The sequence below is a fragment of the Ischnura elegans genome, chromosome 10 (assembly GCF_921293095.1).
Source record: "Ischnura elegans chromosome 10, ioIscEleg1.1, whole genome shotgun sequence".
NCBI lineage: Eukaryota > Metazoa > Arthropoda > Insecta > Odonata > Coenagrionidae > Ischnura > Ischnura elegans.
Genome location: NC_060255.1, coordinates 67,449,862 through 67,467,624, shown reverse-complemented (window position 1 = coordinate 67,467,624; position 17,763 = coordinate 67,449,862). Strand labels below are relative to the sequence as shown.

Genomic DNA, 17,763 nt, shown 5'->3' with positions numbered 1-17,763 from the left:
ATCCACCTTTTCCATGCTTTAATCTTACTTGCAACTTGAACAACCATGGCTTGCCCCCCCTCCCCCTAGTTTTGATCCTGGGAACGCCCTTGTATTGGTCCAATGGTTGAATTGTGACTACGTAGGTTTCTGCAATGTCGAGGATTGAATTTTCAATTCATAGACTGTAAAACCCTCCCTACACCCCTTAATGGTGACTCTTTATTTTAAAAACTAGCATGCTACAGAACGAGTTCATACTGATGATGTGCTGCAGCCTATATAGTCTTATCAGATATGGAGGGTGTATTTGGTTAACCACAAACTCCATACAGACGAGTTTGGTGGGAATGATATGTCTACATTAAGATACCTTTCATTCTGGTTTGATATGTAAACAGATGAACACAGATGGTTTTGCTTGAAACAATTTACCGAACTTGGTTGAAAGTTTGAGCTGGGTCAACCCTGCATGTAAGAGATCACACCCAGTGGAATAGCCTGGAATTTCGTTTGGGGGGTCCAAAACCGGGGGGGGGGAAGATATTTGAAAAACAGGGTATATGTATAGGATTTAAAACTAATTTTAACACTTTTCATAATCGAAAAAACTTAATTTTTCAAAATATTTAGTAAATTTATGATTTCTCAATATTTTCTGAAGCAAAGTAATTTTGTTTTTATTTTCCGGGGAGGGGGGGAGTCCGGTCCTCATTCTGAATAACATGGGATAGTTGGGAGTCGCACGGGCCCATTACATTTTGGAATATCCTTCCCGTTAATTGGATTTTTTGGGCAGACAGCCATTACTACCTTAAACTTGACTATAGGTTCCAACATAGCATTCCACCAAAATGAAATCCGGCGTTTAACGGTAGGTACAAATAACTTAGCATCCACCGAATTACTCGAGGATATCTATTACGCTAGGTTTCTAGCCAAATATGATATCCGACAAATTGAAGTGGAAGACGAGTCACATGAAAATTTTCATAATAACTATGAGCCTCGATCATACTGTTCTCACGGGGATAAACATGATCTATTCGCGCAAATGAACGCGACTGGAAATTTCAAACTAGTAATTCACATTCTCTGCTAGCCCTGAAACAACACAAGAACTTCTTGCATTTAAGATATGTCTTTTAAAGGCAAATGCGTTTACCTAATTGTTTAAACGTAAACACGAGTCAAAATTCAAATCCACTACCTCGACGGGTTCTAAGAGGAAGTGAATCACCATGAGACCTTGACATTACGGGCAGTGCCCGCGGTTACCGCGTATGAATATGATAGCATGGCGGGTTCTCAGCTTCTAATCAAAACAGTGAGTAATCACGATGCTGCTTTCAGTCTTCATGCACTATTTGCTCTTGTTCCATCTCACTTTATTCACTGAAGGGTCATACTAATACTTCCTCCTATTATGAGTCGTTCAATTGGTAGTGGTACACTACAAACGCATTTTTATTTCTCAATACGCGTATCCTAAACCAAATACCTCAATTTTTTGACATCTCTCCTCTCAGTGGCAATGAATTATTGGGCTATTCCCTACTGCACCTTTCTCAACTACTATTGATACCTACTAAACACTATGGTGCTGTTACGCCGGTGACCCTACGAAAGATGAGCTCTCACTTACCATTAATAGGGAAGGTTTTCTTTAATACAGCTTCAATCCATTCATCCTTTCTAATATGCAAACGCCGTATTAACATTATGAGATAACTTTAAAAATTTATCAAAGCGCGACATGGGCCTAAAACGCCATTTTATTTTTGCCAATGAACTGGTTGTAAAATTCAGTGTTATCATTTATTCATTTCAAATAAAAATCTTGATTGAACGATAATAATATTACTGGCGTATTTTTTTATGAAAAACACTATAATTTTGAAGTTTAATGTTTCAAATTGGACGGTTATTGTGTGAACTCTTGGCGCTTATTGCTAACAAATGAACTTCGATAAAATGTTTGAAACAACAGGAGCGCAATTCAAATAGATGTTTTACAGGGACATGCACGCGAAACCGATACAGAAGTGGTTAGGAATATCTTATTAAGTTCTTTTTTATCGAGGATTCGTATTTAGTTGTGTAGATTCAATGGAGTATGTGTAACATATCAACTACGTTCTTTACTGTAGTTGCAATGTAGACCGAACATTCCCCTTAGGGAAAATGGTAAAGTGATCAGAAAGCAGTCTCAGAAAACTACCCTACGGGTGATAAGAGAAAGGCTTACATTTTTTCTATAATTGGTGCGGGATATTTTTTATAATCGGAGCTGTATTTCTTGATTGAAGCTTTCGCGGCTCATGGTGATTAAAAAAGAGTGACATACGAGTTGGAAGAGGTCATAAGGGATGGCCCATACCGAAAATTAGAATGCAACCCAACGTCTCGCTTCAAGAGGATAACCACAGAAGTCATCAAGAAGCACATAGGGGATCCAGAAGTCAGAAAGAAGCTAATACCACAAGACCCAAAAACTCCTTGTATTTATGGGTTACCCAAAATACATAAGGAAGATATACCGCTAAGACCTATCGTTAGCGCTATAGACGCTCCACCGTACAAGCTGACCAAATATTTAGCAAAAATTCTACAACCTAAAGTGGAGGAAGCCCAATCGTACTTAAAGATCTCACAGCATTTCCTACAAATCATAACAGACATACGAGTGAACGCGGAGGACATTCTCATCAGCTTTGACGTCACGTCACTCTTCACAAATATACCTGGAGAAGAGGCGGTCAAACTAATAGAAGAAAATTTCAGCAAGAGCGTCGCTTCTCTGACATCAATTTGCCTGCACAGCACATTCTTCCAATGGTGAAACAATTTTTACCAACAAATTTCAGGGGCGGCGATGGGATTTCCAATCTCTCCAGCGGTGGCGAATATTTATATGGAACACTTGGAAACAGTGGCAATCAAAAATGCAGTGCATAAACCCAAAATTTGGCTATGGTACATAGACGACACTTTCATCATTTGGATGCATGGTCGACAAAACCTAGAGGTATTTTTTTAATATTTAAATACCCTTAATAGCAATATTAAATTCACCATGGAGATAGAAGAATCAGGAAAACTGCCATTTCTTGACGTCTTGGTGAAGAAGAATGACAATGGAAGCGTAGGCCATGCCGTGTTTGGAAAACTGATATCAACAAATCGGTATCTCCATGCCAGTTCTCATCACCACCCTGCTCAATTGAATGCTGTGATGACCTCTCTAATTGAACGTTCGATCCGGCTGAGTGACCCGAAGAATCTGTGTTCAGAAAATATTAAGCTGAAATCCATCCTACGTCTTAATGGTTACGACAACGGAGCTATATCCCACAATTTTAAAAAGATTATCAACAAGGACAACAGGAACAATTCCCAAGACACAGGAGACATCATTAGCAAAAGGAAAGCCTTCCTCCCCTACGTGAAAGGAACGACAGATAAGATTGGCAACATCCTCCGGAAATTTGACATTAAAGCCATTTTTAAACCACACGCCCAAGTACGACACCTCCTGGGAAATGCCAAGGATAGGATGCCACTTCAAATTGAAGGAGTATACGAAATCCCCTGCGGAACGTGCAAGAATAAATACATCGGGGAAACGGGACGAACAGTCAAAACTCAAACAGAAGAGCACAAGCGGGCCACTCGACTGGGTTACTCTTCAAAGTCAGCTGTAGTGGGGCACGAAGCCACCAGACATGCGATCAACTTCGAAAAATCAAGAGTCATCCCAAGGGTAAAACATTTTAAAGCCTGACTCATCCGCGAAGCCATAGAAATAAAGAAGAACAAGAACAACTATAACAAAAATACCGGATTGAGAATCAGCAGTACTTGGAATCCTGTCATCCGCAAAATTTCGTTATCTTCCCCCTCCAGTCCCCACTCCTCACACCCTCCGCCCATCCCTCCCACCTGAAATAAAAAATAGGCAGCAAAAACAAATCCCAGCATCATTCCCTTGAAGAATTGACCAGCAGTCGGTCGTGAAACGTTGGGGCAATCTCCATTACGACACGCGGCATACACCCATATGTCTCTCCTTTTTAATCGGAGCTGTATTCTTTCAAAACTTGAATGCATTTATATATTTATTATCAACTATTGCCGAAGTTCAGGGGCAACCAAGTTATCTTCTCACATGTTTGTACAAATTTTGATATTGAGACATCAATGATCATAAAAAAGGCAGAGAACACCAAAGCTATTGATTTGAGGCAAAAATGGTTTGAAAAGCTGTATAAGCAACGATTTTAATCCTTCCTTGACACCTCAAGTCTAAGCTGACATTCTACAACTGTAAGGCTATAGCGGGATAAGATGGTAAAATCTGCACTAGGCTGGATTCTTATTTGGGATTATTCACTCTAAATTAAATATTTAGAAGTCCCTTTAGCAAAATTTTTAGTTGCCTAGATGATCCCACGGTCCTATTATCGTAAAAAACGTGTTTTTTTTGAAAAAAAAATTTCCTGAGTGATCCCTCGCTTACAAAAATCTGAAAAAAATTCATAAAAATATAGTTTTATGTCCAAAAACAATCTGATTTTTTTCAGACTTTTCGGGTCAAAATTGAGTTTAGGAAATAAATTTGTAATGAATTTTTAGGTTGTGTAAGTAACCTTAGGCAAACTTCTTTGTGTACTTTTTATTGTTCTTTTGAATGGTCATGTTAAATTTGCCATTATCACTTCAGAAAATCCTCAAAATTCGAAAAACCCAATTTTTGGTGTTTTTCCCCATTGTTTTTAGCAGATAAACTCTACTGCATATCCATTTATAACGATTTTTGGTATATATTTTCGTTTTTTTAATAGTGGGATCAGGTTTGCCGTTTTCAGACCAGAACGAGATCAAAATGGGAAAAACTTTCTTATTTTATATTTTTCCTGTTTTAACACATTACCTCAAGTGCTTGTGAATGAAGAACGAATTTTCATTTTTTTTTTTTCGTTTTTTTTAATAGCAGGGTCAGGTTGGCAATTTTCCGATAGACAAAATACTCTATAGAGTAAAGTAGAGTAGATTTATAAATTTGAAAAAAAACTATTTTTTGGTAATTTTTTCATATTTCAAGCACATAACCTCATTTTAATGTTACAATTAAATGACGATTTTTGTTTCCCCCTCCATTTTATCTAAGTGCTGATTATCATTTAAATATTACCATTTATGGGTGTAATCAATAAAATAATTATATTTATTTTTATATTATACCTCTTTTCAATTTTTATTAATAAATAATGACATTGTATAAAATTAAAAAATATTAATATATGCGACATAACATTTGTAGGTCTTACTATTTGTGTCTTGACCTAATTAAAACTTTAATGATACTGGGTTTCATCATATAATATACTCCAAATTAATGTTATCATTTTCATCCATGAACTCGGCTAATTGTAAGTAGCAAATGGCTTGACCTAATTGATAGGTCCCTGAAAAAAAATACTTTGAGGTCCCTTTCAGTCATCTCTGGAAAATCTTCCACTTCTTCAGCAGTTAGTTTTACCGCAGGAGTAGGCCGCCTGGACCATCTAGCTGACTCAGCTTTTACTACTAATGTATTTTCGTTCGATTTCCAATCCTGCATTCCTCAAATTATTATATCCTGCAATCCATCCTCATCTTTATCACTATTTAAGCGTTTTCCAAAAGAATTATTAAGAAAACACGCAATTTTAGTGTAAGAATCAACTTTTGGTAAGAGTTTATTGCCCAATTGCTGGTGAAGAAGCTTGTATTTTTTGCTAAGAATGCCGTGAATTGCCTCTGCAACCCATTCATTGGATTCAAACGCACTTAAATTAGATCATTATACAAGGCAGGCATAAGAACCTTGAATCCAAGAATTTCTAGGAAGGGTTTCACATCCCTAAAACCTCTGTTCACAATGCAAATATCACTTTCCTTCATGATAGGTCTTATACCACCTGGATCATTCATTACTTTTCTAACTATAGATTAATATAATTAGAAAAGTAATACTAATATTGCATCATTTTCGGTGGCTGAAAAAGGATCAGGGAGATCTACCACGAATCCGTCAGTGGTACAAATAGTGAACGGTTTTAACAGTGTATATCTCTTCTGACCAGAATATGACTTGCGTTGATAATCATTATTTTTACTCTTTTTATGACATAAATACGTCCCATCAAAAATCAAAGCAAGTTCATCTATTATATTTTAAAGTTTTTTTGCATAAACTGAAGTGTGATAGCTTATTAAATCCTCCCTTTTAATACTGTTTTACTCCAAAATATTTTGGCAGGATGTCTTTTTCAAATGAGTTGATCACTGATTCACAAAAATCCGAAACTTTTGTTTCATTTTCTAATCCGAAAACAGATGAAATAAGATTATTTGATGATGCAGTTCATAATTTAAATAAGTATATAACCAACGCTTGTGTAATATCTCTAGAATTCGATGATCTCATGGAAACTAATAATGATTTCAGCTCTTCCAATTGATGTATCGAGAAACCAGTAAAAGAAAATTTGTAATTCTTTTTCACGAAGCTCTGATGTTTTTATTTTGTCTAAAAATGTCTGTGAGGCTGAATCTGACATTTTGTTTAAAAATAAACATATCTCATCTGCAGTTAAAAGGCTTGTATTACCGTATACCTGAACTAATTTCAGATCTTCATCTAAAACCCGGTTTTTTATTAAATGCTCAGAATATACTCAATTTCCACTTGGAATAAATATTTTCATGTCTTTAAAACATTGCAGCCTTGCATTCAATGGGACAACAGTCAAGTTAATTTTATTTCTGCACACGCAACCCACTGCATGAGAAATAAAAGTTCTTTGGAGCAGCAATTCGGTGGTAGGTTGTATTTCTTCTGGTTGCTTTAATTCTACTTTAAAAACGCTCTCAGAACTCTGAGAGCTAGGTATCTCTGAACTTGACTGAGAATCCATTGGCTGACTTTGTTCACTGCATGAATGTTCTGGTTCCAGTACAGTTTTCTGCATACCAAAAAATAGAAGTCGTCTGCATTTATCACAAAGCTTAAATCCGATGTTAACATTGTCTAGATTCAACTGTTCACGAACGCCTTCAACATCAACTGGCGAATTAATTACCTTGATCGGAGCTGCTATGTTACTTAGATTCCATTGGAGGCATTTGCGACATTGGTCAGTTGCATCAAAATCATCCATCTTCTTTAAATACTCTGGAAAAGTAAATATTTAAGATATACCAACAATCATGAATATAATTACAAATAATATCTAAAAATTATACATGAGTAATGAATAAATATAGATAAATAAATATGTAAATCCTTGATTCAGTACATATTAATAGCAAAATAATTAAATCTGATTTCATTCTGCACAGTTAAAACAAACAGTTTTATTCCGAAACCCCCGTGGCATAGCAGATATACAGACAGACAGCTCAGTTCATGCTCAACTCCCTAAGTACTAAAGTCTTACCTCTTGCACCCAGACAGTTTCACCATTCACAGTTCAGTTCACACACAATTCAGTTCAAATTCAATAAAATCATGCTGATTAAGCATAGTTAATATCAGATTTTTAATATTTTTCCCTTTTATCATTTTAATATGCAAAGTAAACGGAATGTGAACTTCAGTGCAGGGCATCTGGAAACATGAAATCGAGCAGTAATCCCTTTTTCCAGAAACAATCCGTTAACACAATCGTAACAAAAACCCTCATTGAGTGATAGATTCATGATAGCACGTATTTTTATGGTAGTCCTTTATATTGTATTTCTATAGATGCATGTGGTTTTATTTCCCTTTCGCACTTAACTTGTCCTTGTTCTAGTTCGTTCTAGACCTATAAATAAAAGATTTAACAAATGAATGTATCATAGTCTTTCGTATTTTCCTCAAAATTATTCAGGATAAAAAAATAAAATCACTATTCGTGTCTCATAAAATCGGACTACCTTTTAAAAGTTAATATTTCATAATAATGTGGGTGATTTACGAAATTAATTCGTTTTTCTCGCTCGTTCTTACACGTGCGTTGTTGAATTTCTAATGTCTACTGTAACTGTCGTCTCACACATATTGGAGGAAAAAATTACCATAAAATGAAACTCACTGAAAATGAAAAAATTAAATAATTAACCGATCCAATTAGAGTGAAAAGACTTTTAAAATATGAATACTTCATGCGGAAAATTAATATATTGAGAAATCATTACACCAGCTCAATTTCAGTGATTTTACATAGCAGTTGTATACCGTGCAGCATGTATTCAGAGTACTCACTAACAATAAGACGTAGGGCTATATTTTTTTCAAGCTCAAACGGAATACCTGATCTCACTATTTAAAAAAATGAAAATATAATTAATAAATCGTTATTAATTGACATGCAGTTGAGTTTATCTGCTAAAATAATGGGGATAACACCAAAAACTGTTTTCTTTTCGAATTTTGAGGATTTTCTGGAATTAAAATGGCAAATCTAGCACGGCCATTCAAAATAACGATAAAAAATACACAAAAAATTATTGAGTAGAAGTTTGCCAAAGATTATCTAAATAACCTAAAAATTCTTTTAAAAATTCGTATATTTTACCTGAACTCCATTTTGACCCAAAAAGTCTGCAAAAATCATTGTTTTTGGACATAAAAATATGAAAATCGTTCTTCATTCACAACCACTTGAGGTAATGTGCTAAAAATAGGGTAAAATATAAAAAAAGGTTTTTCCCATTTTGATCCTGTTCTGGTCTGAAAACGACAAACCTGATCCCAGTCTTTAAAAAAAAAAAATATGTATAAAAAATTGTTATAAATGGACATGCAGTAGAGTTTATCTGCTAAAAACAATGGGGAAAAACACCAAAAATTGTTTTTTTTCGAATGTTGAAGATTTTCTGGAGTGAAAATGGAAAATTTAACACAACTAATTAAAAGAACAATAAAGAATACACAAAAATTAACTGTGTAGAAGTTTGCCAAAGGTTACTTACATAACCTAAATATTCATTATAAATTCAAATATTTTTCCAAATTTTTTCAGATTTTTTTGAGCGAAGGATCACTCATGAATTTTTTTTTTTTTTTCGAAAAAACACATTTTTTACAATAAGAGGACCGTGGGATCACCTAGGCATCTAAAAATTTTGCTAAAGGGGTTTCTAAATATTTACTTTCGAGTGCATAATCCCAAATAAGAATCTAGCCTAGTGCAGATTTTACCATCTTATCCCACCATAGCCTTTGCCTTATTTTAATTTCCTAGACACTTGCCTTCATTTTATGTTATATTTTGGTGTTGATTCTGTAATTTTCTTCAGTAAATAATTATACTTTTTTTATTCAAAATAATTATATGGTGTATAGATATTGTCCTCTTGATTACTGCCTTCTCCAAAATATAATATACATATATGTTTTATCTTCTGCCTCAGTTGATGCTATAAAATGGAAAACTTTCTGCTTGTTAAGGCTTTATAGCTGTTAGAGCAAAATAACTTTCTTTAGTCCTCATTTTTTTCTTCATAAGTGTTATTCTGTTGATCATTATTCATCTATCTTCAACTATTTCATGCATTGAAAATATCGAGTGTTAATTAAAAAATAAGCTAGTAAGTTATAATTTCATTTTTATTCCAGGCAGGATTGATGAATTACCCTGGCATGATGGTTGCATTGGAGATGAGGATTCAATCTTTTCACCACTATTCAGAAGATAGAACCTAAGTTCCATCGCTCAATTCTCATATCCATATCTTGAACAGCTGCACAATGCTTTGAGGATTTTAGTGAGTAACATTACATGGAAGTATCACTGTATAACCATCAGTAATGAAGCTTGATGGTAATCTAGGAGGCTAAGAGAATGCACTTATAATGATTTCATTCAAATACATTTGAAATATACATGTGTGTGCATAATAATCACAGCTCAAAGCTTCTATTAATGACTAGTCATGTAGGACAATCATTATATGTATAGAGGTTAGCTGCAAAATAAGTGAGTTAAATCATTGAATAAGCTATTGTGGGCATAAAGCATGACATTCGGAGGTCTATCCCTGGGTAAGATCTTCCTTTCAAGGACATATGCCATGACTAGGGAATGGGAGGCTCCCAACAATTGGTGCTTTCCCATCACGTTGTGCAGATTAGCTCGATTGGCAACAGATTGAAACACACTAGCGCACACTGAAACAGACGATTGGAATGCATCTGTGCTGGTGTGTTTACAATTGGTGGACCATTCCACGGCAAAAGTTGAATGTTCAAATCACTGTCGCTTATGAAATGACCTGCGCCACATGAATATTGTAGAAGGATGATAATGTTCATCTGTTTCATTTTGTATTTAGTAAAAGCACTAGTGAGTATTAATTGAAAGAAAATGATGGAATTATCACCACTTAATAATTACCTCTCCCGTACCGCTACAGTGCTCGCAGTTATACCATGGAAGAAGATATGCTATGGTTATACCTTGTTCCGCATTTCTAGATTGAGATAAATATACAACTTACATTCATATCACGCAGGTAAAGCCGTAAAAAATGTTAACACCGTGTAGGAAATCTGCCGATTCTATAGTTATTTTGCGGTACTGAATTACAATTAATGGAATGCAGTTAACACCACATCAATGTTAAAGGAAATTTTAATACAATACGCCCAGCTATCCATGTAAGCTGATGAAATAAATCTGCTTGGAATCTAAGCAATATAATATTTCCTTTAGCTTACATTTTCCATTTCTAATTTTTTTGATGAGGACAATTACTCGAGAAAATCTAGTAGCCTCCTCTTGCTATCGTGCTTTGTTCATGTTATATCGGTCATTATGTTTGACAAAGAAAATAATATATTTCCCAAATTTCGAGGTTAATTAAACTTATCTAAGACATACAGACCAAATTATTGTTTATTATTCTCAAATGATCTTCATATTTATCTTTGACGTGGTGGAATTCATTTTCCGTCAGCAATATATTTTCCCGCCATCACAAGGAGGTGCAGGATGTGTTTCCATCTGTTTAGTGCAGATCACATCACAGCTGCCATTGGAACACGCTCTGAGCGAAACAGTTTAAAACTGATCAGCGCAGATACATGATTGGAAAGCACTCATTACTGCTTCTTATCACTCAGAGGGGAGGGCAGCAGCTCGTCTTCACATGAGTGAAGGTGGAGACCACAGTGGTCGGTATGAATATGATATCATGGTGGGTTTTTGGCAACTCATTTCACTGCAGGCATGGTAGCATTTACCTTAGCCTTTAGCAGCTTTATTTAATTCTAATTAGCCCTTTAATGACCTTCAAATCAGCATGCCCATACAACAATTTTACTTAGGGTAGTTCTAGAATACCCACTTAGATTCCTTCTACTATGCAAGCTGTTCACAGAAAAAAAGTCAATGGCCAAAACACTTTTGCAGAAAAGTTGATGATGTCATCAACTCCTGTTGAGTGGTTAAGACTCGTAATGTCAACTGGTCTTGTGTTAATAATGATGATTAATAATGATGATTAATAATGATGATTCTCTTATCTTGTTGATTCAAAGACCAACAGGGTAGACTCGTCATTTCAAGATGGCAACAGAGACTGCGGACTTCTTGTCTGGAAAGCGTGATGAGGAATTGACATGCTCTGGGGAGTCTTATGTTGGCGCAGGTGCCAAGGACAGCCACCATGGCTACACATTCCAGTTCCACCTGTTGATGCTTTACGCCATGAGGGCGCTCAACCTTGGGATGAAGGATTTCATGATGGCCACAGAGATGGCGCATGCTGGGAAGTTTGACGACGTGGTCGTCTGCTTTCCAAAGGAGAATGGCAAGAGAGGACGGTGAGAAAGAGAGTACATAATGTACTGCCTTAATATGCAATAAGGTCGTTCACTCAGACCTGAATTTGCAATGTATTTTGTGGAATATGGGAAATTAAAGGGTGAGATAAGTCACTTAAAAAAATTTCCCTGTTCATCCATTCTCTCTTAAGTCTAAAATAAAAAACATGGAAGTTCCTGCCCACTTTTCATGTGCTAATGACATCATTAGAACGTATAAAATCATTTCAGGCTTGATTTTGTGGAAGTTTGCTCTATCCATGATAAAAACACAAATGGTAATTTCCACACTATTTAATTTAATACTCATCGACCGACCATGGTTTCAACACTTTCTGTTTACACTAACACCTTGAAAATGACACAAAGTGTTGAAACCACGGTCGGTCGTTTAGTGTTAAGTTAAATAGTGCGGAAATTACCGTTTGTGTTTTTATCATGGACATCATTAGAGTTCAGGTTCATGTATTTGTTCAGGGTGAATATTTCATTCAGGGAAGGGATCTTTCAGAAAAGTTAAACAATAACTAGCTAGTAAAGATAAGAAATCTTGAAAGCTGATGATGTAATTACAGTTATGGTTCATTTACTCCTTCAGTGTGAACTTGTCATTGAGTGAATGGGTCACTCAGTAGAGTATAAACAATAGCTAACTCCCAAGTCCTATGCATAAGGCCACAATGGTTGAGAAGTGTTGACAGACTTAGCTTGACTTTGTGGTGTTGTCAGCTAGAACCTCAAGGGAATAGAATGTGACTAATAACAAGCAAGAGAGGGACAAGTTTGGGTAAGAAGGGAGGGTTGCCAATTGTCCCATTTGTGAAAGAAACAGTTTGGGCCATAGAGATAAGACAGGCCTGGGAGAGCAGGGAAGAAGAAATGGTTGAATGTTACTTATTTCCTGCTGCCACCAGTATCCTCATGCACATTGTTTTCCGCGAGTGAAGGGTTAATCCATCCCTGAATCCCTGGTGTATTCTTCTGACACCGTCACGTTAAATTTCTAGAAGTGCACACTATTACCATTTTTAGTTCAGTGATCCTATAAAATTGGAAAATTGTTCCCTAAATTTGAACTTAAGTTTTTATAATCCATTCACCTCTAGTAAATTTTTTTTAATTCTAGAGATCCCATTATTGATAAGGAAAAAGTGGTGTTTATTTGTTAAGATGTTACACTAGGGGATGTAAATTTTGTTATGTTGGCAAGATTGGGAGGCATTAAAAAAAATAAATGATGAACAAACGAAATCATTTTTAAACTGTGACGTCAAATCCATGCTATCAAAAAATGTATATTCCTGTCACCATTCATCAGATTCATCTTTGAAATTTTACATATATTTGACAAAGGTAACAAACTGGATTTTATGAAAAATTTTGAAATGGGAATGTATACTAATTTGTTTGGAGAAAATCTGGTTAATGAGGTGGTGCCAATGATGATGATGAACTCACCTATTCTTGCTGAGAGAGTCAACCCTTTAAACCTTATCCGATGACCTTGATCAGACCTCTGCCACATAAATGAGTCCTTGAAACTCCCCATTTCAACTCCTAAACTTACTACAATGCAAAGTAATAGCACAACAATGATTGGAAATCATTTTCTGCTCTACCTCACAGGTGTTTCCAGTTTGTCCAGGCAAAGCACTCACTCAATCGCAGTTCAAAGGAGATAAGACCATCTCAGCTCCTCGACAGATCTGGAGGACCATTTAGCCTGGTTAAGTATTTTGAATCGTACCGCAGCATTAAGCAGAACTCAGAGCTGTTGATGTGCCACGATGAGGTGAAATCCCTTGTGATATGCAGCAACATGAGTTTCAGATTTGGGGAATCTGTTGGCCATTTTAATTTTCAGGAAGATATATTGAAGAGCTGTGGGGAAGATGAAATCCTGGGCAACAAATTGCTGAAATTTAAGAGTGATTTTGAGGGAAGGAGGGAGCTAGTCCTCTTCTTGAAGAATGATCTGGTGAGCCTCCCTCGGGCATTTGCCAGTGCAATCAACAAAAGTCAGAGGTTCACCTTGAAGGCCATATCGGAGAAGGAACGAAACTCTCACCTTTACAAATCATACCTGAGGACTTTGACTAGAGAAGTATTGCATACCAACTCTAGGTCTTTCAGTGAGGTATTTATTCAAGGTAAGGGCTTGTCACCAGCTGCTAGCCACTTCAGAGATGAACTGTGGTTCCAGTATCTTGATAAAAAAAGGGAGGGTGCAGATGAGACTGCATTCATTGTTTTTCTGTCAAGCAAAGAGGTCGAAATATCAGTTAACAGTGAGGAGGTTGTGGAAGAGGAAGCAGTGTCTCCAAAAGCATTGGCCAAATGCATCATAGACATGCTAATGGCTGACAGAAGTTCTAAGGACATCAAGGTCAGTTCAGCCAATCCAGCCTTGTGGAAGAATATTGAAGAACTTCTTGACCTTGTGCTTGTACAACGAGGGAAATGGTTGGTTTTTGACTCAGGATTTTTAAGTGGGCAGTGGCTCCCTGAGAGGCTAAACAGGTTTAAGGAAAGTCTGACAGCTCGCTTGAAAAATGCAAACATTGAACTCAGTGCTCTAGGTGATTATGCTTTTGAGATGGATGATATCTGTGATGTTTCTAGTCGATATTGTGGTGATAGATTGGAGCAGGATATGATAGAGTTTCTCGAGAAACTTTCTTTTTCCATTAACCAACCAGGCATCCTCGAGATGGAGTCACAGGTGAAAGCTGAGGTAGCTAAGTTCCTGAACGTATCTGATGCCAGCAATCCATACAGTAAGTTCTTCACCATGATGTACTCTTGGGCAGAGAGTAAGGATGCTAGATACATGACAGAGAAAGATGTGAAAAGGTTTTTTTATGAAAGGAAGAGGGAAATGTCGGGGGGAATCAGATTCAACCTCAGGCACCCTGTATTCGACTTTATTGGAAGGGAACAACCGCTGAAGCTAGTACATGAGTTACTCCAAGGAGGTTCAGAGGCCAGCTGTTCCATGGTTCCTCGTGCCGTGGTTGTCTCTGGCCTTGGTGGAATGGGAAAAAGTGAACTGGCACGGGAGTATGCAAAGCGACACCACCCATCGCAATATGGTAATGTTATATGGATTGATTCAGAGAATAGGGAACGACTGGAGTGGTCGTTCAAAACACTAGCATTTGGCCGCCTGGGAATTCTAAAGGAAGACAAGAACGGGGGAGTGAAAGACATTGAGATCATTGTTCAGGAGACTTATGACTTTTTCTGTGGCAAGAACACCCTGTTTGTTTTTGACAATGTAGTGTACAGTGAGCATCTTGCCAAGTTCTTCCCAAAGTTTTCCCATGGGGATGAGCAGGTGTTCGTGTTGATGACGGCCCGCACAAGGGATTGGAAAGGATTTCCCATTGTAGACCTGGACAATTTCTCTCCTGAAGAAGCTTTTGAATTTGTTCAGCTATCTATGGGCCAATGCTCTGACTGGGATTCTCATATGGCTCATAAGCTAACAAAAAAATTGGACTATTTTCCCCTGGCCCTTAAGCAGGCTTGTTCATACATTGAGGAGATGGTTCACATTCCTGATTCACAGAATTCTCCAATGACTAAATACCTAAGCCTATTTGATAGGAGTTCTGAGGAGTTGCTCAAGTCTCCCTTCAGGAAGGAGCTACTGAACAGTTATTCTGAGACGACCTATACCACAATGAAGGTAGCCATGGATCATGTGCGGCTTTCAAAGATTGGAAAACCTGCTCTTCACATCCTTAACGTCATAACATTTCTTTCCCCTGATAGCATACCAATTGACACGCTGAGAAATGCCTACCCTAGATTCACCACTAAAGAAATCGATGCCTCCCTGGACTTGCTGCAAAAGCTGGCAATTGTGAAGCTGAATGAGTCGCAGGCCATAATACATCGCATGGTTCAGTCTGTGAACAAGATAAGTTTGAGGAAAACTGGACAGAAGGAGGAGATAATATATGAAGCAATGAGGTTGGCGGAGGTAATGGATGTGGAACACCAAATGTCAGTATGGAACTCTGTTTGCGAGCACAAGCGCTTAGTTAGAGCCTTCTGTCGAATCCCAGGCAAGATATCTGAGCAGCTTTCGAAGAAACTCATGTCCAGTCCGGCTCTGGATTTCATGCAAGGAGCGATTAAAGAGCTGTCAAAACACCTTGGTCCTGAGGACTATGAGACGCTGTGTGCAAGGAGAGATATTGGTCGGATTCTTTACTATGATGGAAAGTTTGAGGAAGCGGCCAATGTACAGAGACAAATCTTGGAGGATATGAGGAGGGTGCTGGGAAAAGACGATCCAGACACATTTGTGACAATGCACCACTACGGAATGTCTTTAAAAAGTGCCAGGAAATACGAAGAATCTCTCCGGGTATTTCAGGAACTTTTGGTCCGTGGTTCAACCACAATTGGTGCTGACCACCCAAATGTACTGGAAGCTAAGAATCAGGTGACCAAACTTCAAAATATAGTGGGGAAAAAGGATGCGAATGGGCAAGAATACTTGGGAGAACTCGTGGGCTGGGCCAAAGATATAATCAAGCAGAAAGAAGTCGGTCATCTGGTAAAGGGAGGGGTGGAGAACTCATCACGAAGCTCAAAAAAGGGCAGCAAAGTTGAGGAATATCAGAGAATGAGAGTAGAGAAGGCTGGACTCTTAGGAAAAGTTGACTTAGATGATCTGCTTAAAGCTTATGTGATACTGGCTGAGGAGTGTGAAAGGGAAGGGAAGTATAGTGAGGCATGTGAACACTATAAATCGTGCCTGGATATCCTGGGAAGAGATTATGCCTCTGATCACCCAAAGGTAAAATTAATGTATAGAACAATGGTGATTGCATTAATAAAAAATGGTAGCTACGGAGAGGCTTTGAAACTCCTGAAGCAGGATGATCTAACAAAAGGTAATATCTGGGGTGAGTCATATTCCATGGAACATTGGTACTTCATGGCCAGAGCTCTGTGGGGCATGGGTGAAAGTGGGGAATCAATAAATAGCCTTGTGCAGAGTTTTCGTGAGGGGAGAAATGAGCAAAACATGACTAACATAATTCAGTTTTGCATGCAGTTAATGGAGGAATTGGCTGAAAGAGGTAGATATCTAGACCTGGTCTCACTGCTGCAACAACTGTATGAAACTTTGAAGGAGGATGTTAGATTGGGTCCATACATGGAGACCATATTTGCCACTGTGCCAAAGTTTTCTGAGCTTATGAAGCGATCGGGCTACAAGAAAGAGGCGCTTGAGGTTCTGAAGTATGCCTACCAGTCACTGAAGTTGGTCCACGGAGAAAATGACGTCAAGACACTGGGGGCCAAACTATGCTTCGCCCATCAGTATTGCGATTTCGGAAGCATGTCTGCAAAGAAAAAGGGGGTCAAGTACTTACTTGAAGTCCACACTGCAGTTTTGGACAAAGACCCCTCTCAAGCACTAGATTTAATGCAGGTGGTGTTGGGATTACTGAAAGCATACTGTGAGCCTGATGTGTTTTCCTATGTGTTGACCTTGACAAAAAGGGCTGTAATGAAAGCCAATGGCCGTGACAGTCCATTATACCACTTAATCAAACATGTATGATTTAGGCATCATCTCATCAATGTAAATTTAAAGTGTACTTAGGGTGGAAAATATATCTCTAAAAAATTTGTGGTGCCACTTTCAGTCAGCGAGAGGTTAAAAAAGTATGTAACAGTCTCTTGTGTAGTAGCATTTATTTCCCCATCATGGGGATAAAAATTGATCATGCGAAAGATCCACAGAGAAAAAATTATTCGCCTTGACCAGGATCCGGGTTCGAATCCCAGTCAAGGCGAATAATTTTTTCTCTGTGGATCTTTCGCACGATTGTGCATTGCGGGTGACTCCCGTAAAAAGTTATCACCGCGGCTAGTCCCGGTATACTTTAAACTAAAAATTG

General features: G+C 37.5%; 1 protein-coding gene across 3 annotated transcripts; it reads left to right on the top strand.

The window, feature by feature from the left end:
• Positions 1-721: 721 nt before the first annotated feature.
• LOC124166866 lies at positions 722-17,492 on the top strand. Of its 3 annotated transcripts, none has more exons than XM_046544578.1 (4): positions 722-853; positions 9,629-9,777; positions 11,552-11,836; positions 13,463-17,492. In XM_046544578.1, the coding sequence occupies exons 3-4, from the start codon at positions 11,580-11,582 to the stop codon at positions 17,421-17,423; spliced, it is 4,218 nt and encodes a 1,405-aa protein (XP_046400534.1). In that variant the 5' UTR covers positions 722-853; positions 9,629-9,777; positions 11,552-11,579; the 3' UTR covers positions 17,424-17,492. The 3 variants fall into 3 exon arrangements, with proteins under 3 accessions (XP_046400534.1, XP_046400533.1, XP_046400535.1); XM_046544577.1 differs by lacking the exon at positions 722-853 and adding an exon at positions 1,220-1,306; XM_046544579.1 differs by lacking the exons at positions 722-853; positions 9,629-9,777 and adding an exon at positions 1,239-1,306.
• The last annotated feature ends 271 nt before the right edge of the window (positions 17,493-17,763 follow it).

Coding starts and splice junctions, on each gene's coding strand:
- LOC124166866 (XM_046544578.1), top strand. CDS start 11,580: ATGGCAACAGAGACTGCGGACTTCTTGTCTGGAAAGCGTGATGAGGAA. Junction 11,837..13,462: donor GAGAATGGCAAGAGAGGACG/GTGAGAAAGAGA, acceptor TCTACCTCACAG/GTGTTTCCAGTTTGTCCAGG.